Raw genomic sequence first — 26,369 nt, 5'->3', positions numbered from 1 at the left:
CTACCTAAAGTAGATATTTAGACATAATCGCAGCAGCACTAGACGGACGTCTGCCAGCACATTTTCATCTGAGATGGATCAAATGAGGCAGCATTTCAGCGTGTTCTGACCGCTGAGAGGTCAGCAGCGTGAGACTCACTCGGTGCTTGTCCCGGGAGGTGATCGCCTCGTGGTCGACGCTGTGCTGCTCCACCGCCGACTGCGATGCTGGTGCCGCCTCCCTGGCACCTTATATTCAATTCCCCACGAGACAGCGGCGACCGACGGACCAATGGGGCGAGGTCACGCCCTCAGCCAATCAGCCGTTGCCTACGCGATGCCCGACCGGTTCAATTGGCCGGACGATTTCTGAACGGTTGTGAATGAAATCAAAGGATTTAACCAGAGATCGCTCTACCCAAATATCGGCATCTAGTTGATGCGTAGAAAGAGACGACTTGCCCCGCTGTTGCGTTTCTTGTATTCACTTCTTGCAAGACACCTCTCTTACTGCAGCAGTGATTCAGCAAAACTTGGCCTGGCATGGGGCCATATGTGAGGAGAAAACACAGTATTGGCACTTGAATGACAGCGACAATTTGTGCAGGAGCTTTAAAGAAAACGACCAAGCGCAAAAGTGACAGCATGCCAATTGTTGGAAATCTGTCGCGAATGAAAAGAACCTGATTGAAATTACGGCTCTAAGTCCGAATTCAAGAGCATAGTCCTAAAACCTGATTGGCAACTCCAGTTACCTTCATCTCGGCTCGTTTCTGTCCAGCTTTGGTTTCTGGTGCACAGCGCGGCAGCATGCCAGCAGGATGTCAACTTGCTTGTTGCAAAAGCGATATTCCAATGATAATGAAACATATTGGAGACGAAGACGAAAACTGCATTCAAGATAGGCGCACGTCTTAGCGCATGCCCTTCAGGGCTTCCTGACCTCCTCGTCAATAGCGAGAAGTCCATAAAGGCAAAACCCTGTCATCATAAAACTAAGAAAGTCAGAACGGAGCGATACAAGTCACCGTCATGCGCGCTATATAAACTCTCCAGCGGTGCCTGGTTTTGTGGTTTTCTGTCATTGGATAATATCTCACGACAGGAAAGTGACCTAAATGAGTCAAAATGTTTAAATGTTAAATCGGGACATCTTTAGCCAGTACGAAAACAGCGCGCACCACAATGCTACGTCAATAACACCATAGCCTTTCTATGTGTTGAACATAAACCGACCTAACGTGGGACTACGTCAAGTCAATCTTAAACTTCTTAAAGCGGGTCTAATGGCTTTACGTGTGTGCGGCAAAGGCCAATGGTTTGTTGTAGTGAATCATTCGGCTGCAAAATATCTTTTTTTGTGAAAATGAGACAAATAGCCGTGCTTTAGTCATATTCAGCACACAGGATGATCCGAGTGAAGCTTCATATCAAAATGTGACCCGAGGCAAATAGCTTCTATTAATGGCGGTCCACCAAGATAAAACTTACTAATTCACCAGGACCCGGGGCCATATGGACCATTTGGCCATTTGGTCATTGGGACCGAGCTTCACAGTGGTCATCGTGTTTCGTTTGCATGCCTCCATCCCACTGACGTGACACCTTACCTTGCTATAACCTGATCCTGTTCTGCGGGGTGCCGGTAGTGTGGTGGTTAACGCGTCTGCGTTAACCACTGCGCGCCTGAGAAACCAGAGGTGCGGGGTGCGATTCCCCGCGGTGCCCGCCCTTCCTGCTAGGGTGAGAGGCAGGCGACGCCATATAGCCCCAGCAGCTAAGCGGGTCGTAAAGCCCCAATAACACATGACCCTGCTATCCATTACACCCTTATACCCTGACAAAATATGATAATATATGCAGCTCCTTTTTTCGGCATATATGTATTGGTAGATGGACGTTATAGACGTATCACGTCATATGACGTCATGCGAGAGAACTGGCCTAGCTTCACTTCTGGAAACTCAGGGGTCTACAAATCAGATCATGAGACATTGACTGAATCTAGGCTCAAATACATAATAGCTCACCACGTCTGGCATTAAGGAGCAACGAGAATGACGGCTGATGCCTGGAGGAGGACATCAATACCCATTTATATCTCGATGGCCTGACATGACACAAGGTCACGTGTCATGTCAGGGCTATTGTCTCAATAGCCCTTGTCTCAAAATGTGGAGAATTCCGCGGTCATCCCCAGAAGAGCAGCGAACATCTTTAGGATAGCGGTGAGCTGACCTCTCACCATTTTCGAGCTGTGGCGGTGAAACATCCTTAGGACAGCGGTGAGTTGACCTCTCACCATTTTCGGGCTGTAGCGGTAAAACATCCTTAGGACAGCGGTGAGCTGACCTCTCACCATTTTTGAGCTGTAGCGGTAAAACATCCTTAGGACAGCAGCGAGCTGACCTCTCACCATTTTCGAGCTGTGGCGGTAAAACATCCTTAGGACAGCGGTGAGCTGACCTCTCACCATTTTCGAGCTATAGCGGTAAAGCTGACGTGTGTCGGATGGTATCGCGAAAGGATGCGAGTTGGCCCCATATTTAACGGGCATATTCTGTGAACGTGAGAAGGGAAGAATTCTATATGGAATGGGGTAAGGCGGTAGCAATTTGTATCCCCTGAGCCCTCGGATTCAACAGGATGACTGTGTCACTCAAGGGTTGTGACCAAACCGAGCGTAGAATATCTGATGCGCTATCATGGTTTCGGAAAGGCTGCCACTGGCCCACTCCGGAGAAGTGGACCAGTGGGAGATATTAGTGAAATTGAGTGTGGGAGTATAGAAGTCGCCAATATTGGAGAATGAATATTGCATAATGTTTCACATTACGTGAGCTTAAACAACTCGTTACCTAAAGCAATCCATTGGACCACCCATATGGAGACCCATTTGAGGTGCATAAGTAGCTTCATGTCCGTGGCGGCTGGGTAAAGATGCAGTTGGATGATATAATTCACATCCGGTTCATGCCTCTCGAGCTATTCTATTTCCCTTGCCAGGAGATGTCAACAAATGCTAATTGCAGGGTAAATTCTGATTGCCTCGTCTATAAAAAACTAAACGACTCCGAAACGTCGCAGCGGATTAAGATATGATCAGAAGATGGCTCATAGGACAACCATGTATAGCCCAGCCAGTCACGAAAACTCACCGTTGAGTCGAGGAAGATCCGTCCGCCGGGGGTCTACAGCAAATAATCCTTACTTTGGACTGTGCTAGGTGATGCTAGTTCATACATATCAGGGATGACATTTAGTAAAATGAATGGCAGGGATGAGCGGTGAAATATCGCTATACCTATTTCTAAAATACGGCGAACACGGGCTTCTAAACGGATTTAGGCCACGCTTGTCACAGAGTCAAAGCAGAAATGAAAAAGGTTCATCGGTGACAAAAACGAACACATTTGCAGGCCAAGTAGTGACCAAATTGCGGAAATGAAAAGAAATTAGACCATACCAGATCATATTACAACAGACCACTTCAGCTAGACAAACCCAAAGCTTAGTGTTGGCCTGTACTCGCTAACGTCTGCACTGTGAGCATGTGTAAAGCGCAAGTGAAAACGCTGGCGTTTCACTGTATGGGCAAGTTGAGCCACAAGATGTTGCCAAACACGGAAGCTTTTATCAGGATAGTTTCTAGCAGGTGACATAAATATGCTTCAGACTATACTATATCGGTGCTGACGTCACAGATCAGTGGTGACACAGTGCTTTTCCAATTGTGCCCCTCAGATCAGTGTTTTTGCACAGATTCTTCAGTCAAGATTCACCACATATGCAAAGCAGCATAACATACCAAATAACTGGCCTTATTACCAGTCGTAAGAATCGTGACTGGCTACAACATATTGCGGAGGTGATCAGTTTGTTACGCCGCGTTTTAAAGCGTTGTGCCATTTGAGACAGATGGGCTCGAATGCTCGCCGCGCGGTAATGAATTGGGCTCAGTGCAAGGCTGTGGGCTGCCGTTGATTGTGTTCATGTCGTGAGAAGCTGACTGGCTTGAATAGCATAGCCAATCGTCAGTTTTTAAGGTTCTGAACGATTTCTTAAAGATCTACCATGGAGTGTGTCCTTTGTAATTGCACCAAAAAGCCCAGCCCTAGCCGTAGACCTAGGAAACTTGTTTGTGGATACGTGAACTGCAGCTTCAGAGGTAAACGGAGGATTTTGGGGAGATAGATGTCAGTGGTTCATCCGGGGCTTCCTGCTGCTGAGAGGAACAGCGGATTTGAGGGTAAGAGGCCAAGCACCGCTGGTGTAGGGCTCTCACATTGCCCGTTGCGCCCCAAGCTAAGTGCCCTGATCGGTGGACAGGCGCGAGATAAAACGTTTTTAGTTTTCATCACATGACATACAAAGCTAAATGAAGACCCCAGAGGTGTTTCAAAAATGTCATATACATCTCTTGATACCAATATTGCATTGGTTTTGTATTACTTAACGAAGATCATGTCAGGAAGTGGGAGTTCTGCATCGGTAATAATTATGGAAGATAGCGATGGTCACTAACGCTTCCAGCTGGTTGTACGATAACGTCACAAAACCAAAAGTGTACTGTTTTCAGGTGCTCCTGTCGATAAATGTAGGGCAACAGGGATGCAGTTTCGCAAAATGCGTTGGGATGAGGCAGGAGGGAAGAGAAAAAATGTCTGAGGCTGCCTCCGGATTGCATTTAATGCACTTTTATCCCCGGGTTTGACGTTCCTTCTTTTCAGAGGTGGGAACAGGGGTGTAGTTTCTTAAAATTAATTTGGGGGCTGAGCTCTTAAAAATCCTGATTCATAAAAAATGATGACTGCAAAATTACAACTGAAAATAGGAAACTACATCCATAGTTAGGAGACACAATCCCCCTTTCCAAATGAACAGGAAATTATGCACCTCTAGGCTGGCTATGTTTAGCTTGCCCTTATGTGATTGCTTTAGCAGTTAAGTCTTAACCACCATTCAGTGTTTGATGACCAGCAGCATTTTAGTGCACATGAACTCCTGGAACGAAAAAGTTTGATGTTTATACCGCATTGCGTTTCATGTCTTTGTTTTGTAGTGGATCGTTCTTAGAGTTATGCTGCAACGTTTTCTGAAATATTTGGCTCCAGACGACAAAAACTTCGTCGGTGACAGAGAGTTCACCTTTCACTCCTGTGACAAGGTTTAGAGTCATTCTTGCCCCAACTAGATGGAAAACTATACCGCTGGCACATAGCTTACGTGTAAAACGCATGCACTGCCTTGAATAGCTCCACAGATATCGAAATCCAAGATCCACCTGACCATAGCTTTTTCGAACAAGCCCTCTCCCCAGCCTATCTCGCATGGCGCTTTTCTCGCCTTGTCCGGATGAGAGTCAGGAAGAATACTTCAACTCGACAGTAAACAGAATTGTTTTCGTCGTTCAGCGTTCTCAAGCCGGTGTCATGTCGCTAATCGCTGGTTAACATATGTTATGGATTGTGTATGATTTATAATATTTTACGCCATATTGTGCGCCATTTTCACCACTTATAATTTCTCAAATAGCATTGCCATCATAAGACAACGAAATCATCATCATATCTGACCCCCGTTTTGAAGGCTTTACGGTAGTTTTCAGCTTTTAAGTCCAAAATTTCGGAATTTCCCAATGAAATGGCAAATGTCTTAACTGACCCTGCATGGGACTGAAGGACATAGTTGATCGCAAAATCGGTACTAGCTGTTGCCAGGCCAGGTGACTACTATCTACAATACGAAAAAAGAGCTGAAAAAAGTAGTATTGAACCTATTTTGACAGGAGGAAAGGAAATGAAAATATCACTACAAAGTTAAAATTGAACACCAGCAAATACTAAATGCCATTTTTGCCTCTGCAACTTTGTAGGGTCGATCCTCTATACATTCCACTGTTTTTGACACCGCTAGTACGTGGCATGGGATTGGAATGTCGTGTTGTTCAGTTTTGCTAGTGTGTGGTATTTGTTTGTTAATCGTATGGTATTTGAACCCAGTCAATCACATGTTACGAAAGTAAACTGCAACAAAACGAAACGAAACGAAAGCGATGAGTATAGATGCCAAAAATGGCAATAAACAAGACAAGAAAAAGCCTGCGTTGCCGTATTCTTCAGTTGGTCTAAGCTCTTGACGAATTTATGCATTGTCCAAGAGGTAGTGATGGCCAGCGATTGGCAGTTCCAGCACTAGGCTGCGCGGAAAGAAAACACTCGTCGCTAAGAGCAGCTTCTCGGCGCCTCCAGCCAGGTGGAAGCGACCGGCTTTTTCGTAGGATCCTGTAGCCGGAAGAGTCTAGATTCCATTCTATTTTCAGATCAGGCTACCTCCCTTATGTCCCAGTTTGACTCCCTCCCCTCGCCGGTTCTCAGCCTCAGTCTTAGAGACGTGGTTTGACCCACGGTTGTAGTCTCAGTAACTATGACGGTATTAGGTTGTTGTCTCAGTAACTATGACGTGGCTCGCCATCCTGCACGGATACACGCACCGGACAGCGTAAGCCTATCCCTTTTCTGTGCGTATTTTGCTACGAGTGATAATACATATCGAACAAAATTTCAAATTATGTGTGAACGCCAACACCAGACTGCATTGGCCTGTGGACGGCGGGCGGTCGCTCCGGGTCGCAGTGGCGCCCACCCCGGTCACGTGCGCCGCCTGACATGTGCCTCTACCCCGCTGCCACGCCCTCCTTTGGGTGCCGGACGGGGTTACGCCTAAGCTCCTGTCGCAGCTCACGATCGAGGAGATCAGGTCCTGCCTGACATCTGCCGGGGGCGCGGGATACCTAGAGTTACCCAACTTGCAGCCAGGCGCAAGTGTGGCGCACGAGTTCGTCGCTTGCATCACAGCTTACTACCGCCAGCAGAGGTATGCGTGAGTAGTGGCGCTGTGGCGTCTTTTACAGTGGGCGCTTAGCGTCTGTCTGGACGTTAACCTTCTTTCGGATATGTTTCTATGCAACTTTAGAGGTTGCCGGCGCCTCAGATGTGCGTGACGGTGTCTCTAAGTGTTCTTGGCACCACGCACTTGATGAAATTTTTGTTAGCACATTTGTTTGCAGCCGAATGCCGCTCTTTGCCAGTGCCGCATCTGATGAAAAACGAATTTTGTTGAACCGTAAATCGTCTTTAGAAATGGAAGTTTATGATTATTGGGATTCCTTCTTCACCATTGATGCGTACGGGACGGATACATTAGTCTCAGCGCCTCGTGCAAAGTATTGCGACTGCCGAAGGACGGCGACACTGTCACATTGTGACCCCATCAATAATGCATTTCCAGTTTCAAATACATTTGTTGAGCCTGCGGGTGGCTGAAGTTTTCGGGGTTTTCAGATGGATCAAAATTTCCCATAAACCCAATGCCTGCAGCAGGCAAGCAATCATCTTAACTCGACATGCAAAATGCACCTGATGATTTGGCTCAGCTCAGTAACCCCGAGAAAGTCACGTTCCTCGCCGTGTGTTAATTCGGCTGGAAAAATAATGCTACCGAAGCTTTTCAGGGCAGCGGGTAAGTGCTTAATAGAAGCCGCACATTTATTGGAACATGACAAGAACAGGCATACCTGGACAGCTAATTAGATGATCAAACGGTACGGTGTAGGTGGACGTCACAAAACTGTTAACTTACTTAAGGTGCGTTACCAAACACGGGGACAGAGGCAGTGATGTGTGGGTTAGCTTTTCGAATCACCCAGCATAATCGACGCAACATCTGAACATGTTAGATCTATGTAGCATACTGTTAGCCCCGATGACTGGGGGTTGTCAGATGTGGGGAAACTTGGCTTCACTTGTTTGGTTCTTGCAAACCAACGTGGAGGCACTGGTCAGATGGTTTGTGGCTAAGAATGTCAGGTTATGGTGGCCGTTTCGAGCAAATATGTTTTCGTTTTGTGGCGTGTATAATCGTGCCTATCCATAAAGACCAAGCGACATGATTTTGGCACACAGCGCTGAACTGCAACTAATGCAACACCGCGTAACATATAACAATATTGGTGATGCAACACTGCGTAAAATATCACACCTGTCCGTGAACACATTCCTGAAATGATTGACATCAGCAGCTGTTCGATTCTTTTGTAGCTTTTGTTTGTTAGATATGATTTCTGCCGATATTGTGGTCCCATGATTAACCCTGGAGCGAGTGTCACATCCTAAGGTGTTCTCTTCCTTCTTATAGCGACTGGTGCCAGGGACAAACGCCCCAACTTCTATGGCTGGTTTGATTTGAAAAGCTTTGTGAACACACATGTTTCAGCTGTCTTACATGAGCACAGCTACAACGACAATGCGCTTCACGTCCAGTCCGCTGTCATTCAGAGGGAGCTGCGAGTGAGCCTTGGTACTCATCTCTTGCACAAACTTGAACCAGCAGGAATCATAAGGCAACTAAACATGAAAACAGAAATTCAAAATGGCAGGAATTTGGGTGACACCTATATTGTCATGTCAGGGAGAGGTACTGGATGAGTATAATGGAACTGCGTGGCGGACAGAGCAACGCTGTTAGTATTCGCGTTCTGCTGTTTACCTCGGCCTTGACCTTTAGTCGGTGACCAGGAGACATCGTCAACAAAATATATTTATTTCAAATAATCGACACTACCATTTTAACTTAAACACGGCACACATTTGTCTCACGCGTGGATGATCGAACAGAGTTGTCCATTGGCAGAGTGACAGGTGGCCCAGCCGGTCTGTACATGCGTCGGTGTCGCTAGAGACCGGCGCCATGCCCACGTGAGCGCTCGGGCCAGCCCCAACCAGACGTGACTGCGATGGACGCCCAATGGTCTCGCTTAGCTGCCCTGCTGGCAGGCTGCTGGATGCGCTTGGATGTGCCAATACACTGGAGCCTGCTCCTTTCCTCGAACCGTACTTTCTGTGGCCGATACGTCATACAACTCTGCTATAATGCTGATGAAACACTGATCAGACATCTGGTAACTATAACTCAGGTAAAACTCGGATGCCGTATGGCGACTACGATTGGCGCTAGGTGGGGCGAAGCAAAGTGAACTGCACACTACACAACTCTAACCAACAACTCTCTGTATGTGGCTCCGGCGCAGTGAGAACGATAAGACCGCCCCGTCCGTGAGCGTACAACAAGCAAACTATCAGCCGGCGGCGGACAGGCGACTGACCAGCAGCCCTTGAGAACCAGCGGGATCAGCTGATCCTGCGGGATCAGCTGAGGCTTAGGCGCTCCCACCACAGACCAAACTATCTTCAGCCTCTTCAGCTAACTCCAAGGTGTCTTCCTGATCGGCTTACGGACCTCAAGCGGTCCGACCTGCCGGAGTCAGCTGATCCCGCGTGACCACCGGATCCAGTCCGCCGAGGCTGGCTGGGGGACACTCCAACTAGCACCGTCAGTTCCACATGGAACCGCCGGGGCAGAGGAGGGCACGCCATATGGAGGTCGGGGGTTTACAGATGGAGCGCCTGCTCGACGGAGCGTCGCCGGCGGCCGGGTCCCCCCGGGAAGGCTGCCGCCTCCAGACCCATCTTGTGCTTGGCCGCCTGCGTGGCCGAGAAGCCGCGGCCCAGGCCGAAGTCAAACCCGCGCTTGCTGTGGGGAAGCAGGCATCTATCAGAGACGAGATTGGATCTTCACAGACGCTGTGGAGATCGCTGTGGATCAATTATGAACAGGGAAAGTGTCAGATGGAAGCGGCATGTTTTGAGGGCAGCCATCTGCTTTTTGTTTTTATGTATCACTAAATATGATATAAATGCGTAAACGTATCACCACGCTAAAAAGACGCGACGATGGAAATGAGCATTAACGTCACTGATGTCATCAGACACTCTCTGAATTAACACATCTTTCACCCATGAAGAAGCCCTCTTGGAATGAGTAGAAGATGAAGCGAAAGACATCGGTCACGTAAGGCGCCATTCATCATGCAAAACAAAACAGCGACACGTAATGCACAAATCACATGAGAATAAGCAATCAAATAAAAACGTTCCATCTTATCCATTTCGCCGGGTAGGTCTGTAAAACCAAGGTAGAATGCTACCGTTCTCTACTGCGATGTCCTCTCTTGGCCAGGCCACGATGCTCGAACAGCCAGACGGCAGGCAGCGACATCTATTGGAGCCCTGGCGACCTACCCGGCGTATACGGACCGCGCCGCAGTAGGCGTGGCCGGCACTCTGTTGTACAGGTGGAAAAACGGCACGTGTTTTCGGAAATATCTATCTAGTTCGTACTGGGCCAGACCGGTCTCTTCGGCGTCGTTGAGCGCGCGCAGCCGATTAACCAGCTCGCTGACGTAGAGGTCGTTCTGCATGTTCTCCACGTCGTCCGCCCAAGATTTCCTGTCGAGCAGAGTTGAGCGTTAAGCGGACACGCTATGCGATCTAGCACATGAAAGCGATTCTTTCGCACCGTGATTTGTGATGGCTCTCGTGATACAGGTTATGTTGCTAGAATGACATATTATGAACGTTACGCGTATGTGCGAGCGTGCTCCGTTACTTAATCCATTGCAGAGGAAGCATATGCACATGGTCATATATGCGCTCTGCGGGATATGTTTCTACCCCCAACTGCGGACACCATACGCAGCCAGTAAACTTAATGAAGTCCATGGTATTACAGACATATCGGCCCTCATTTATGAGGCTTCACGGGACTCTGAGCCAAAGGAAAAGAAAGTGTGAGTGCATGGTACGTAGGGCCGGACACTCAAATGCCAGCCAGAGGGCCCTAGGCTCTGATCAGGGGCCCACTGAATCGATAAGAGCCTATATTTTGGTCAGACGCCACCAGTAACGCGCAGTCGGTTCCGTGGCTACATGGGCGAATGGCTCATTTCCCAAGCAGAGACAAAGCTGCAGCCAGCGATTTACACTGCTCCGGGCCCACAGCGCCTAACAGGGGCCCTGTGTTGTCAAGGGGCCCCGAGTCGGCCAGAGGCAGTGTTCGAGGAGGGGCGGAGAACCTGGGAGGGCCCACGCGGTCCGGCGATCAAGAGCCCGGTTGGGGGGGGGGGGGGCTTAAGGGAATGAAGAGGGGTTGGAGTCTTATTCAGAAGCCCAGACCTGCGAAGACGAACCCTTAAGTGACGCTCGAAGGGCCCTTTGTGCCGATCGAAAACCCCCTGCGTCGATATGGGCCTATATGTTTGTCGGGTACCACCGTACCACATAGTCGTCGCCATGTCGGTGTGGGCCTGAGGACCTACTTCCCAATCAGCCATAAAGACGGGGCCAGTGATTTACACTGGTCGAGGGCCTTGTATCTGTTAGGGGCCCACAGTACCTAACAGAGGGCTCTGCGCTCGCAAGGGCCCCGAGACGACCAGGGAAAGTGCCTTATGAAACCCGAAGAGGGGCCCGGACGATCCACCGGAAACTGACTATCAAAGGCTCGATAGAAGGGCATAAGGGCCCGAAGGACTGACTGTAGGTCACATAAAGAATCGTGGCCAGTATCGTCGGGACCTGAAATATCAGTCAGAAGTCCTTTTGCAAGCGTTTTAGGAACCCCTGAGACAATGCGAGTGTCTAGGTCGGTCAGAGACCACGAAAACCGAACAGTCGGTTTCATGTCCATCTGGGCCCTTAAGACCCATTTCCCAAGCAGAGACGAGGCCGGAGTCCGCAATTTCCAATATTCAAGGTCCCTGACACAATGAGGGGCTCCTGTGTCGGTTAGGGGCCACAGTGCCGAACAGGGTCCCGTGGCAGCAAGTGGCCCCGAGCCGGAGCGGCATTTGAGGGGACCCGAAGAAGGGTCGAAGGGCCTCTCCAGACCAAAGATCAGGGGCCGATGGGATAGCTGAAGGGTCCGATGGACTGGCCGCAGGCCTCATCAAGGGCCATCGCCCATAGGATCGTGATCTTAAATTTCAGTGAGATGATCTTTTACACGGATAGGGACCCTTGAGACGGAGCGGTCTTCTATTTCAACCGGATATCACGAACAACGAACAGTCGGCTCCATGTTGGTCTGAGCCCTGGGGGCGCATCTCCGAAGCAGGGACAGGGCGATGTATTTCGGTTGGGCTCCTGTATAATTCAGGGGCCCTTGGTGTCTTACAGGGCATTATGTGTCAACAAGGGACATCGAATCGATCAGGGGAAAGAGCGGAGCCCAAATGGCAGAGGTTCTCGTTTTTCAAATTCAAATTCCGTTGGTCGGTGTCCTCTGGCAATTGAAGAAATCAAGAGCTTATGATGAGTGCTCCCATTGAGGTAACAGAAGAGTCCTGTGCCAGTCAGAGCCCCCACTACCGCCGGCGGGCTCTCAAACCCTTTTCCAGCATGGGTCCGTTAAGCCCAACTGGAGTCTATGTGCCAATTATTGAGCACTTGCGTTGAGCAAGGATGCTGTTGCGTTAATGACGGTTAATGCGCCGATCCGGGGTCCACCGCGCATGTCAGAAGGCCTCCTGCGTCAGGGAGCAGACCAATGTGACATGATGTCTACACTAAGGGCTTCCGGATTGGCCAGGGGATGCCGCCCCGTGTCGCCAGAATGACGGCCAGAAAACGTAACGCGGTGAGACAGGATGGTATCCAGTCCTTGACCGGGAACAGCACTGTGCCCCGTGGTGTTGTACTCAGGGGCTCCCCTCTACCGGAAAGAAAGAAATGGTCTCATTAGTGCTGAGTGGAGTAGGTCGAAATGGATTCAAAGCGCACAATGCCATCTCATGTTTTCCTGAGAATATTCATTATTTTACAGAATCGATTGGTGAAACAAATAAAATCAAAACGTTTGAGCCTGTGCACCGGGGTGGCGAAAGTTTGGTGGTTCACGCGCCCGCATTAACCACTGCACGTCTGGGAAACCGACGCTGCGCGACCTAAGGAGATTGCAACGCTTGACGTCCAGCTATTTATTTGAAAGATGCGCGAGCGCGCATGATCAAAACTATGCAGTTTGTACCACCAATCAATTTTGACTAAATGTTGAAGATATCCCAGACATACATGGTCTGGCATAGTAATACAGATTGTTGAACCACTTGCGAATTTTTTGATCCATCCCGATTTTCAATCTACATTCGCGGAACCCTTGCTATTTCTGTAAAGCCCAGACAAAATTCTGAAAAGTTTCTGAGTTCTATCGGTTTAAAAAAGTCCACTGGACCATTGAAAAATAAAGAGCGCCAGCAGTTTTATTTCATGCAGTAACTGAACTCGCGATTTTGACAGTTTGCTTACTATAAACTTTTGGCAGAATTGATCTCGCGGTAGCGTCTAGCCTATATTTCAAATAGAAAGGTAAAAATGCATCATTATATATAAGCATGTCCTCAAAAACAAATGGGTCATATCCGACGATTTGGGGGGGGTCTTTTCACTATGGGGTGTCCTCTGTCAACCCTGTGCACCCCCTTGCGAAGGCTCTGGCTGCGCTCCTGCTTACCAGCACTGACTTAAGATAAACGATGAAGATACAAGCTAAAATTGAGTCGCTGGATTAAACATCATCCATTATGATTGTTTTTAGCTTGGCCACGGCACGATATTAAGGCTATGGTTAATGCAGAAACACGACTGTGAACACAGTGGGGATCCTCGCATTCAACCCAACGTAGCCCACTCACACAACTGTAGACCGCTCTTTAAAATGCCACCCTCAAAAATATTCCACCATGACCTGAAGGTTGGAAGTTTAACCGATACAGGACAGCTCTCTGCTTTCCATACCGGTACTTGAAACCTGACCTCTCCCAGTTACTCTTTCCTTACACACGAACCTTTCTGCGTCCTCCAGGCGCACACTGGCGGCGCTGCAGGAGGACCAGCAGAAGACGAAGCAGACAATGGCTGCCAGCCAGGCGCAGGCGCTGACTGCAGACACGTGACGAGTCATGATCCTGAAACCAAGGCAAGTCAGGGTCAGGGCAGGCTCGCGACCCTGTCAGGTGACAAGGTCAGGCCAAGATCTGGCCAATGTTAGGTGGCATGGGTATATGAGGGTCAACTCACAAGCGTCCTATGGAACAACTCGACCTTTCGTGCCGTGTGCTGCTTTCCAAGCAAAGAATCAGAATCATGTCCAAGGGCTATATCATGACTTTGTGGAAAGTGTTCGTTTTCTTTCGTAGCAGAATTCCACTTTATGTGAGTCGCGCTGCAGAAATATTGTCCAGTTATTGCTCTAGGGCAAGCCAATGTCCAGTTGAGACAGATGTCCCAAGCGGGTGCATGCCAGGTGCCCGGAAAGGACACGTGGGCCATAAATTGTCGCCGCAGCTGTATGGAATGTTTCCGATAAAAATAACGGGAGCTTTACCTTTTGCGGGCAGTCATATCCAAATGAATAAATCATTGGCCATATCTATCAGCGCTGGTGCTCACCACTTACGGGCTGCACTGAATCTCGGCATCTGCAAGCATTAGTGAGCGTCTTTGCAATCCGTGGCCGGCGGCCGATGTGCTCACCGAGACGCGCTTCACTGGCCAAGTCTGTACCGGAGCGGCGCCATTAATCCACCTGTCGCCGGCGCCGGACAGCGCCAGGAGCGTTGTTTGCCGGGCTGACGCCGACAGACCCGCGCCGGCGCCGATAAATCGTCCCGGCCGGCCACGCACGCTCGACGTCACCGGGTCAGCGCCAGCGCGCTGAGGCAGGCGGCGCCGGCCCAAGAGCCAGTGGGCGGAGGACATGACGCGTGCAGGGCGGTGTGAGGAGAGGATGCCAGGTCTTCGAGATTGCCCTTGCGGGGGATTCGAGGCCGTGTGACAGGGAAGCATCCGTTGCGTTCATCCTCATGTTTATTCAGCAACGCGAATTTCGGCTCTTTCTCTTTTGGGGAGGGGTAACATCTCATGAACACATACTAAAACCGCAAAGTTGGGCCGGTTGAGTGTTGCCCAACACCAGACGCAATATTCAGCATGATGTTAATCAGCTGCTAAGCGACCGATCACTCCACATCACTCTCCAGGCCAGTTTGGACAATGACCCGTGAAGAGCAAGTGCTACAGAGCTCGCTGTCCTGTTCACGTTACGCTTGCGAGTCTACCTTGCATCACGGCGGTTGCTGAAATGAGAAGAGTTGCGGAGATAAAATGACTCCAATACGTCCACTGCTTCGCCTGGGGATTTATCAGCAGCAATGTCACGTGCTGTCACCGCCGCTCAACACTCCAGATCCAAATAAGTGAACGCAATGATCGCAGCCATCCGAATACCACTGTTGTGAATACACCATCAGATAACAGCTGGTCATATATTGGCTGGCTCAACCACAGGGTAGCAATTGCGTCTCCAGCTGGAAGACAGCTGCCGTATTGCGACCATTCAGAGCGCACAGAACAAGAGCGAAAATACTACATATTGAGAGGCCACACAGCAAAGCTTCCGCAGCCACACAGACGAGCCTATCAGTAAGCCCATGGGGCAATATAGCGTAATGGAAGCACTCCTAATGTACACTGTGTTGGTGACTTTGGGAGTCATCAGTCCACAAGATGGCAGTTCATTGCATTAGGAATACGCGTGGTCAGAGCTCGAGCCTTCCCTCGCGTGTTTTGTTTTCTGCTCTCATCCTCTTACCAGTGTGGACGCTGCGCAGGTACCATGACAGCATGCTAGCGCAGCATAAATAAGTAATATTGCAGCGGGTAATGATATATTTCAAGAAACGGTGTCCTTACATAGGACTAGGTGAATTTTTTGACTTACGGTGGCCTGCAAAATCTTAGGTTATAGCAGCCTTAGAATAAAGAGTCCAACTGGAAGATTTAGCTCATAAGTACTGACGTTATCAAAAAAGTGATAGTAAATCGCATGTTTCGGAAACCAAAGAAGACTAATAACAATCAAAATTTAACGTAGATTTCCCTTCCGAAAGCTTAGGTGAACTGAAAGACTAAGAATTGTAATGGCCCATTTCACTTTTTAGTTTCTGAAAACGAGCTTGTTAAGATGGCGCAGCTAGCCGTGAGACCGAGAGGCGAGTAGTTAAGTGAGGAAAAACGTCCGTATTTGCGACCTATACCCCATGATCACAGTACCCTTTCGATTTGATGCCATATTTACCGTAAATATTACTAACAAGCCTTAAGCATATTGCCGCGCCAATCAGAATAACTCAACTGCACTCAATCGCGTTGATGGAATAGTTTCGTCCAGAAATACATTTAAGTCTGACGCGGCAGGCAGCCGACCCAGATTCGAGACCAAAAGGTAAACCAAGTGACGCAATTACCCCGATTAAACGCAGGCGTATGACTTTCCAGAGTGTTTATGCACATCAGTGGCTTGTTTGGCCTGATACGGGTCGTCCTCCAGGGCCGAGGGCACGCACCGCCGCGTTGGCACGTTCAATGGAGCGTCCGGCCTCGAGGGTCTGCTACCAGAGGAGCTTGGAAGTCGGGCTGGTAGACTGTACCGCAGTACACCGAGCCGTCTCTCGGCCGTGTATGAGCGCTCAATGGCCGGCACGTGGGCAACCGCCGGCAGTCTGGGGCAGGCTGGCGGTCACTGAGCTGGGCTGCACTGAACGGAACTCTGTGTGGGCCTGGTTAAGCCCGTCTGGTCACGCAACAGTGGCTCGGGGCAAGATGGCGGTGACCGTGGTCTGTCGGCCTGTACAACGCCTGATCTCCATCACGGTAGGCACTCCGCCGGGATGGACCAGATGCAAGGTTCGCGATTCCTGCCAGGTCAAGTTTGGGCAAACATCACGAATCTGCGCATGATTCTGGCCCAGGTGCACAATGTGTGCATTTTAGCTGTGTAGAACGTTGATAAATGCTTGGATATAATTTACGTCTAGGAGAAGACATCAGTCCACCTTTACGTGTGGAAGTGATGGTCAGATATAAAGCATAGGCTTGAACGTGGCGGTCGGAAACTGTCGCCCAAAACATTTAATGTATCTTCACCTTTAAAAACCACAAAAACCTTTAACAGCAAAGCCTTTCTACGCTCGAAAACAAGCAGCAAAATCAAAATAGCATAAGTGGTGCGTATTCGCACCTCTCATTCTGGCAAGTTCATGTATGTGGGTGGTGCGGCCAGATAAATTTTGTGCACAGCGACTGCATGAGGGCGACAAAAACTAAATCACAGAATCAAACTCTTGGTACCTTACGCGTATCTAAGCCCTCCGTGGCTGTGGAAACATCGACCCTGATTTTTTGGCTACTATAGAAGATTATTTTGGCTCTGTATATGTGGTATATACGACAGTTCATGTTGTGACATCATTCTCCATTCAGCACCTATCTGTTGGGGCTGGCAGCAAGGTCATTTTCCTTGACTCAGATATGATTTAGCTACAGCAAAGTTACCGCTGCGACCGTCGTATTCCCCTTGCGAGGAATTTCCCGGAGGTTGGGATACCTGTTCTGCACATGTCCGAGCCTGACTACACTTCATGTCACACAAAATCAGCAAAACGCAGAGCGTTTAGGGCATGGGAGTTAGCGCTGACCATAAACAAGATCCAGTAAATTTTGACATTGTGCGAGCATATGCCCTGATGGAAATTACTAGCCTAGCCATGTGACAGAGTATGTCCACCTACCGCAGGGGCCACGGCCAAGAGCGTCATTGTCACCAGACATTCACATGTCTCTGAACGGATGCAAGCACTTAGCAACCTGTTTGGACAAGCCTGCGACGTCTGCTGTTTAGTATTTTACGTAGAGTTTAAGGCACAGTCGTTGCAGCAATAGACGTACGTCTACCAGCACAGTTTCATCTGAGGTGGGTCCACACTAGGCCGCGTTCCGGGTTGTGGCACGTGCGTGTTCTGACCGCTGAGAGGTCAGCAGCGTGAGACTCACTCGGTGCTTGTCCCGGGAGGAGATCGCCTCGTGGTCGCCGCTGTGCTGCTCCACCGCCGACTGCGATGCTGGTGCCGCCTCTCCGGCACCTTATATTCAATTCCCCACGAGACAGCGGCGACCAATGGACCAATGGGGCGAGGCCGCGCCCTCAGCCAATCAGAGCACCCCTCGGCCCGGGCGAAACCAGATCCGTTCAATTAGCCGGATGATTTCCGAACGGTTGTCAATTAAATTACAGGCTTTAAGCAGAGACTGCGTTACCAAACCATCGGATTTAAGTTAGGTGCGTAGAAAGCAGCGGCATACATTTCCGGCCCTTTGCTACGTTTGATTGTTGCATGGGACCTCTTTTTACATAACAATAATTTTGTCATAATTGGGTCTAACGCGGACCATGTGGGAGGCGAGCATGCTGTAGTGATATTTGAATCGCGGGCGTATTTCGAGGTAGCGTGCTTGTGCTGACGACGAAATGTAAAAGTGGAACGTTTAAGATCTTTGGGATGAAATGCGACTGAAAATTTGCTTATGCAAACAACATTTTTTCTGCCTGTTCTAGACAAGTGAAGTTTTAATCGTGTTCAGGCAGCTCTAGTTGATGTCATGAATGGGAATTCCTGTCAGAGTTCTAGCTGCGGTGCACAGTGCAGTAGACTGCCAACTGTGCAAAGAATGCGCGTATCATGTGTGAGAAAGATGCTAAAAGTTAAGGGCAAAACTTGCCTGTAGACGAATGCGATCATGCAGCTTTTCAAAAACAAATTCATCAAATGTGATTGAAAATCAACTTGCAAAAGGTCATGAGATTGGTTGCACAGTAATATTATAATTGCAATCAAGCGGTTAGGGGACGAAAACCAGCAATGCACGGGTGAGAAATACCGTACGCACACGCACAGGATACGCACAGGATATGTGCACGCACAGGATATGTACTGGCTGATATACCTCAAGCAGATGGAGGGCGATTCATCAGAAGTATCTACACCGCATTGATGAAGCATAGTTGATCCCTTTTTACGTGGTGCATTTCATTAAAACTATGCGGGGAGTCTGGAGCAATTTAAACTCACGGAGATATCGTAACATTTTGAGCCGATTTTGTCACGCAATGGCTTGAACTAACCACTGGACCTTTAATTCTCTATTGACACATCGTGTTTCGCAAATGCGTGTAATGGCGCATTCACGAAAGGAAAAAGTTAGGCAATGCGGCTTTGAGCGTGTTAACACGCTGGATCCAGTTAAGCAGCGTGTTAACACGCTGTTTAACACGCTGGATCCAGCGCTAGCGGCTCAAGCGTACCGTGTATTACCTAAATGTGATCAACTTTGATGCAATAAGCCTTGCTATAAACCACGGCAGGCAGAAATGGACAGCGTTTAATCAATGAAATGTGAATGGCGCATTTGCCAAAAAACGGACTGTGATTCGTCCTGACACGCCTCCCAAAAACCTTTCCTGGAGTCACCTCTGAGTAAAATAAGAGCCCCAACTTATGACGGTTCATATCAAAACTGTCCTGAGGGAAGTCACGAAGTCCCAAAAAACCAACTCCGACTGTTTAACTCGCTCACTGGAAAAGGGAAGTGATCTACCTTTTCCGCAATTTACTGTAAATATCTACGAAATTGGAATTACCTTCGAGGATATTTGCAAGAAAATGGAATGCATGCAGTTTGAGCTCTCATGTGAACTTAACAACGGATTCGTAAAACCCATTGATAACGGTCCCTGAAGGAACTTGGCTTTCCATTAGTTTATTTTTGTTGCAATCTAATAATAACAAGTAATGAATCTGGCAGCTGTTTAAAACCGCTAACAAATTTTGCCTATCCCACGACGCACAAGTAGTTCTTGTTGCAACATATAATTCACATCTGAAAACATCATAACCAAAACAACTCAAATCGTTTCCGATCGGCATGTATCTGAGTGTATGTCAACGGGTCCATTGCTGGGCTTTGGCTGAAATTAATATCGGTAAGTTGCGTGCTGATATCACTTTATTATGCAGTATAATCGGATGAGGGGCGCCATTTATCTGTGTAGTTGACAGCCCTAAAACCACAAATATAGTAATATAATGTAACTGAACATGCAAATCATATTGCAGCAATTGACCTAAACTCGTTAAATATTGATGTGAACGCGTTGAACGTAAAAATCTTGGAAGCATATGAGGTGATCCCATAAAGAAGTGAGGAGGGACGAACCATCAAAACATACACAAACATGAATATGTCTCTTAGCACCACTAAGCGAATACCGAGGGTGTATAGCTTATAGATAATTTCAGGTTTTACCAATTCGACGAATGTGTCATCCTGTGACAATTTGTTTGATAAGGAATGTGGCCCAAAAACTAAGTACAATGCCACTATCAACCAGCTCTTCTAGGAAATGCAGCATTTTATAGTTTGCATGTAAGTAATGTCATCATATTTGACGGTCACGTCATTATTATGTCATGTTTGACGGTCACGTCATTATTAAGTCCAGTACATAAGATATCATTATGTCTTTACCACTGTACATCTTGAAGAACCTAAATATTTCTTTAACTTTTAAATGACAAAAAACGCATCGCATAACGACGGTGCATTTATCACGAGATTGGTGATTCTCATGACGTGTTCCTTTTTACCGTACAGTCACCCATAAAATCGGCATGACCGCGTTCTAATCATATCGCACCAAATTCGCTTAAATGACATTTGACGACATGCTTAACGGAAATCGCTGTGTACATTTTGGCACCATGAATGGCTCTGCTTTCACAGAAACGCATTCGAGCCTAACGACTCAATGACAAAATTAAGTGTGAAGAAAGCTGGTGCTTGATTCGGTCCAAAAACAACGGAAGGGCGGATTTTACAACATCCAATCTGGACCATAAAAAAGGATCTCGTGCTTCCTCGCGAGGATGAAGTCAGGGTCTTCTTGGAATTGGCCAGGTGTCCTTACAAGTGTCGGCGAAAAGTATTGAAATGTCGAGGCTCCAAGTGACAGTAATGTAGCTTATCGTGCTTCATTAGTACAGGGCCTTTTCACACTCCGTATGATTACTACGTGGAATGTCTGATGACCCATGAGCAAAGCAGTTCTACGAAGCCCTGCGCCGGGCGTCATATAACGCTCTAGAGACAGGCTTACGTCCAGTGAAGTGTCTATAAAGTGGCACTAGAGAAGGCACGCGCCACTGGACCTCAATATCGGCGCCCTTCATCGGCACAGCGCGCTCGGCCTCCAAACGTATCAACCACCATCGGCAAAAGCGGATCCTGAAGCCCTTCTAAGCTCATCATCCCGTTCTGCAGCACGCCACGAGATCTCGCTGCCCAGCGGTGTATTGGACGCCCGTCTGGCCGGCCGAGTCCCGGCTCCTGACCGGCCGGTGGCCGACAAGCGATCAGCGTCACCCGCCGCCCCTGCAGAGGCCAACTCGGCCACCACCGGCGCCCCTACAGACCGCCGCCGCCGCCGCTACAGAGGCTGACTCGCCCACCACCGCCGCCCCTACAGACGCCGACTCGCCCACCACCGCCGCCCCTACAGAGGCCAACTCGCCCGACGCCGCCCCTATAGAGGCCACCCCGTCCGCCGCCGCCGCCCCTACAGACGCCGACTCGCCCGCCGCCGCCCCTACAGAGGCCGACTCGCCCGCCGCTCTCTCTATGGAGGCCGACTCGCCGGCCATGCCAGCCACCATCCGTAGAGAGGCCGACTCGCCGGCCACTGTCCGCAGAGAGGATGACTCGTCGGCCACCGTCCGTACAGAGGCCGACTTGCCGGCCACCGTCGGTAGAGAGGCCGACTTGCTGGTCAACACCGGCGCTGCCGCGATGCCAGCGGGGCAGAGCCGTCGTCGACGCCGACGACCACACCACCGGCGACTGGAGCCGATTATACCGGGCGGATTCCGGTACCAGAAGGCGGTGCACAGTCCGCCTAACCCTCCCCAGGGTGTCGATCAGCACTCAGAGCACGCCCCGGGGAGTCAGGAGCGATGGATCTACCCCGCGGGAGGCGTTCGTTCCGAGCATTTGGCGTCACCAAGATCGGTGGAATCTGGAATGGGCTCAGAACGATCTTAAGTAGCGTCAGAGCGGTCATCGGTGCCCAACCCCAAATATTGCGTAGGTGATTGTGGTTGCGTGGTAGGAAACATACTGCTTGCACCCAGACCTGACCGGGCGTGGGCAAAGTTATTGTCGGTCCGAAACATGCTGGTCGCCTCCTGGTGATGACTGGAATTACGTAAATGTAGGAGTTTATTCAGGAACGGCGTACGTAACATTTTTATGTATGTTTATTCCTCTTCCTGATTGTATTGCCCACAGGATTTAGCAGCATTAATTGCATACGTACGTGCATTGCTTTAAACACAAAACTGTGATTGTCAATTAACTCGGTTGAAGGTCCAAATACATGGTGTCTGTCTTGACACAATATGGGGAAACGGACGCCGTTTTACATATTCCCGCGACCTTGATAGACTCACAAATATGTGAAGGATGCCGCCACGCCTTCGAATTGATTCGAAGTACGATAAATGAAATCTAAAGCGTTGAAAAATCATCCAAACAGAGGGCCCTCATCCAAGGAAGCTTCAGCATTTTACCAGTGAGCCATTGGGGGCTTAACGACGCACTTAGCTGCTGAAGCTGTGTGGCATCGCTTGCCTCTCAGGACAGGAAGAACGGGCAGGAGGCAGAGAGCACGGGCAACGTGAGAAGGACGGACACCGCGGAGAATTAAGCACCGTACTTCTGGTTTCCGAGACACGCAACTGAACCGCTACACCACCAGTACTCCGGCAATTTAGCAATTTACCACATCCGATGGTCTAGGTGTCGCTGTATCTCTGTCAAACATAGCTCAAGGCTTATTCTACGAATCAACGAGACAAATATACACGGCACCCGGCACCACAACCGGGTAGGCGTCTACCTTCCGGCAAATCAGGCTTCTCAGACTTTGGCAGCGGCGGTCACAGCTGGTCCCAGCCGCTCACCTTACCGGCTGCTCTGCGCCGTCCAGCCTCGCTCCGTCTGCAGTCCGTCTGTGGCGGCGGCGGCGGAGGCGGCGGCGGCGGATCCGGACGGCAACCCGGAGCGGCCAGACAGCCTGTCTCCGCCAGTGACTGACCGGCCGCCGCTGGCAGGCCGTCACAGGCTGTAAACAGTTGCGACAGACACGGCGCAGCGCCGCTCCGTTTGACACGTGCCGTGCCAGGCGGACGCCCCACCGGAACAAGCAGAGGCCTGCCGGGGCAAGACAGGCCAGGGCCCAGATAGAAAAAGGCAGAGCCCAGATCGGGCAGGGCAGTGTCCAGATCGGACAGGACAGACAGGATAGTGCCCAGATCGGACAGGGGAGTACCGATGATCACGGGACCGCGAGGAATGACTTTCCGAACGGAAGGCTTCTGAAATGAGGCCTGCTGCAAGCTGCACAAAATTCAAGCTTTCAGGGTTACTGGGGCAGAAAAACTCTGTGAAAGCCCCTGTGTGGATCCGACTTGACAGAAGGCCAAAGAGATCGCAGGCCAAACGGAAATTCATGTTTTTACTCGACGATAGGACTGGTATAAATATATGTAACAGGGTCATCGCTGTCATCATGTTAGAAGTGCGCTACCGGATCTTGTAGTAGGAGCAAAGATGTGGTCGTCTGAAATGGCATAACAAGGTGGTAAATCCTTCAGCCTGTCCCCTCACTAAATGAAACAACATCGCGAGGCCATAACGACTATTGCACTCGCATCCGCTACGAGATAGGGAAAGTATCACGTAAGCCGTAAACACTCCCGCCTTTGCGGCTTCGGCTCTTCCCAAGCTTGTGTGCGACTCCTAAGCTGCAAAAAGTGCTGGCGGACGCCAACGGAGGCAAGGCCGAACGCAGACCTACTAACAACACTCATTCGAGCTTGTGTGGCCTACATATCCCAGTTAGCACCAGCTAAATGAGACCGTAGCTGCGTGTAAGCTGGCAAGTCCAAAGTTTCAACGACACTGTTCTAACATATAGCCCACGCCCTAATGACAAGCCCGTACCACACGCCCGTGTACGAGCCGTAGCCACTTTCTGCTCGCGTTCGATGTTCCCCGAGGGACTGCCCTGCAGCCGGGCCTTGGCAGACCGGGCTGTCTAACCCCACGGCGCCTGCGCGAGGCCGACTTAGACGCAGCCTCATCATGTGGAACTTTCGCTTTGCGTCAAGCTGTATGACTTCGGCTGTGAGCGAATTCATTAATGCAAGTTATCCGGTCGACCGGCAGCGGTGTTGTGGCGACCGGGGCTGCTACAACGCTCCACTTCGGCGCTTGGAGTTCGAACAGGGCCTAAAGAGAGTAGTAGCATTTAGGGAGCGGGTTTTCCGGGCTGTTTGCCATTGAAATGCTTGCAATTTTTTCAGAATTGCAATGCATTTAATACGGCATGATAGATATGGAACACGGTATGATTACATAATAGATACTGATCACAGGGGTCTGATTGTTTACAGCTTGACCTGACCAATCATTTCTCTGGCAATGGTTCCTTCCAATGTATATATATATATATATATATATATATATATATATATATATATATATATATATATACATGTGTGTATATATTCATCTGCATGTATTTATATCCATATAGGCTATATATATAACTATATACATAACTATATATATATATATGTATATATATATATATATATATCATCCGATGCTATTTGCGATGAGGTCGTGGGCTAAAACTCCAATCAATATTTGATATGCACCCGCTGAACTTTCCTGTACTATCCCCTGACTTTTATTGGCTAGTTATTGGAAAAATCAAATGACATGACAGTCAGCTGCGGTGAAGTGGAAAGTGCTTTACAAGCAAGCACAAGCAAGCATTAAACAAAAAAGTCTGAACACCGCTATAGAGGCTGGCACCGACCTGGTGGTTTTCCGCGAATGATTTGGAAAACCGTGCTTCTTATGGTCATTTTGCCGTCCCCGCAGCGCAGCCTCGGGAGCGCTGGACGTCTGACCATTAAGATCGGCTCGGGCCCGGACAAAGCGCGAATCGTTTGGCTTACCGAAGACAGCTAACGACAGTTTACGGAAAAGTTAGGTTGCTACAAAGCGTTGGTGACGTGAGGCTGCATGACGCGGCGAACGTCAGTCAGTATTAATTGTAAACAGACAGCTTAATCCCTCCTCGATGAACAGGAACTAAGCCACCGGCATGGTGGGACCCGGGTTTTTGTATCATCTGTGCTTAGCAAAGTCAGATACACCAAGACATCCCTACAGAACAAAGGATGCAAAGCGTTTGGTTCAGGTTCTCTTTTTTCTGGTTCAGTATTAATGTTGAATGCAAGTACACGCCCTTGAACCCAATTGAACTGTGTTTCGCATGACACTATGATTAAAGGTTTCCGAATCGCGACCCTGGTGTTGAGAAAAACAGACGATGTCAGCTAGCCGATTGCCATACAGGTGCCTATCCAGGCAGAGGGCTCATGCTTTAGAAAAACTAACGTTAACGGATCTGGCTTTAGGAGCAACACAGTTAGGAGCAACACAACACACACGGCAACACAGCAACACGCGTCATGTGACAACACGTTGAAACAGATTGGCTCGATGATCACGGTTGGGAGCCAAATAGCAACTGCAATTGTATAATATCGAGAGAGCAACGAACCCAGTGAGTATAACTGCTGCAGAAAGAATCTGGGGCTCCCAAAATATCATGCCAATGATAAGCAGCCATGGAATTGCTAGCTTAACAAAATTGCTGTCGGCCCAATGTAAGCAAGGTCTTACGTATGATTATGCCTGTTTAGACCGTCACTGTCGCTTGAATAAGGAGACACAATAACCACTTCCCGTTGTGTTGCAGCCATATAGCGTGCTAATGCAGTCTTGAAGCTAGTCAAATGAAGCTAGTGAAACAATCACGTTAAGAAGCTTTGACTTCTTAATGTGATTGTTTTTTAAACAAATAATCAGTTAGATTGTACCGCTTTCCCGGTATTCACTCCGAGAACCTAGTTTTGTTACAACGACGATTTTATGGTGTTCATTTGAAGTGTTTGGATTGCTCTGTAAACGCAAAGGTCGGTCCCTTTGATCTGGCATTATCCAGGCCAATGAATCATCCACGCTCCGGCCTTTCCAATCTTCTCATATCGTGTCTAGGTCTCGCCTCAGTAGATGTTTATACTGCGTTTCAGTCGGCGAAATCTGATGGACACGTAGTTCAGAGACGAGCCCGTTCAGTAGAAGCCTTGCATCATCGCTGAGGGAACTAACCACCCAAGAGGCTGTCAACCTGTGTGGCTCACTAGATTTAATCACCTGCTACAACCTCATCTGCACGTGCAGTCCGAGGTCGCTCATCCTTGGCGATGCCTGATGTATCGCTTGTTAGGCCCCACCACAGGGAGTTGTGTTTGGCGGGCGCCGGTTGATTGTCAATGGAGCAAGTTAGGACAATAAATCGGTAGACTGATAAGGAAAAGCCCCCTTCGAGAGCTATGGGAAAAGGCGTCAGAAAGTTACGTACGATGAGTCTGTCAACGCTTGCTCCGATGATGTTGAAAAATG

General features: G+C 49.1%; 1 protein-coding gene across 3 annotated transcripts; it reads right to left on the bottom strand.

The window, feature by feature from the left end:
• Nucleotides 1–8,564: 8,564 nt before the first annotated feature.
• LOC119108897 (diuretic hormone class 2-like) lies at nt 8,565–22,863 on the bottom strand. 3 transcript variants are annotated; one of them, XM_037232441.1, is made up of 4 exons: nt 22,792–22,863; nt 13,721–13,840; nt 10,218–10,325; nt 8,565–9,570 (listed from the first exon to the last, which is right to left on the bottom strand). In XM_037232441.1, exons 2-4 carry the CDS (start codon nt 13,834–13,836, stop codon nt 9,429–9,431), a joined length of 366 nt encoding a protein of 121 aa, XP_037088336.1. In that variant the 5' UTR covers nt 13,837–13,840; nt 22,792–22,863; the 3' UTR covers nt 8,565–9,428. The 3 variants fall into 3 exon arrangements, with proteins under 3 accessions (XP_037088336.1, XP_037088335.1, XP_037088334.1); XM_037232440.1 differs by having other exon boundaries at nt 22,787–22,859; XM_037232439.1 differs by lacking the exon at nt 22,792–22,863 and adding an exon at nt 17,766–17,820.
• Nucleotides 22,864–26,369: the final 3,506 nt, after the last annotated feature.

The sequence above is a fragment of the Pollicipes pollicipes genome, unplaced genomic scaffold, assembly GCF_011947565.3.
Source record: "Pollicipes pollicipes isolate AB1234 unplaced genomic scaffold, Ppol_2.1 Scaffold_6950;HRSCAF=8241_pilon_pilon_pilon, whole genome shotgun sequence".
NCBI lineage: Eukaryota > Metazoa > Arthropoda > Thecostraca > Pollicipedomorpha > Pollicipedidae > Pollicipes > Pollicipes pollicipes.
The sequence above is the reverse complement of the archived record's forward strand: the minus strand, read 5'-3'. Positions and strand labels throughout refer to the sequence as shown.

Coding starts and splice junctions, on each gene's coding strand:
- LOC119108897 (XM_037232441.1), bottom strand. CDS start 13,836: ATGACTCGTCACGTGTCTGCAGTCAGCGCCTGCGCCTGGCTGGCAGCC. Junction 10,326..13,720: donor CGCCTGGAGGACGCAGAAAG/GTTCGTGTGTAA, acceptor TCTGCTCGACAG/GAAATCTTGGGCGGACGACG. Junction 9,571..10,217: donor GAAGAGACCGGTCTGGCCCA/GTACGAACTAGA, acceptor GCTTCCCCACAG/CAAGCGCGGGTTTGACTTCG.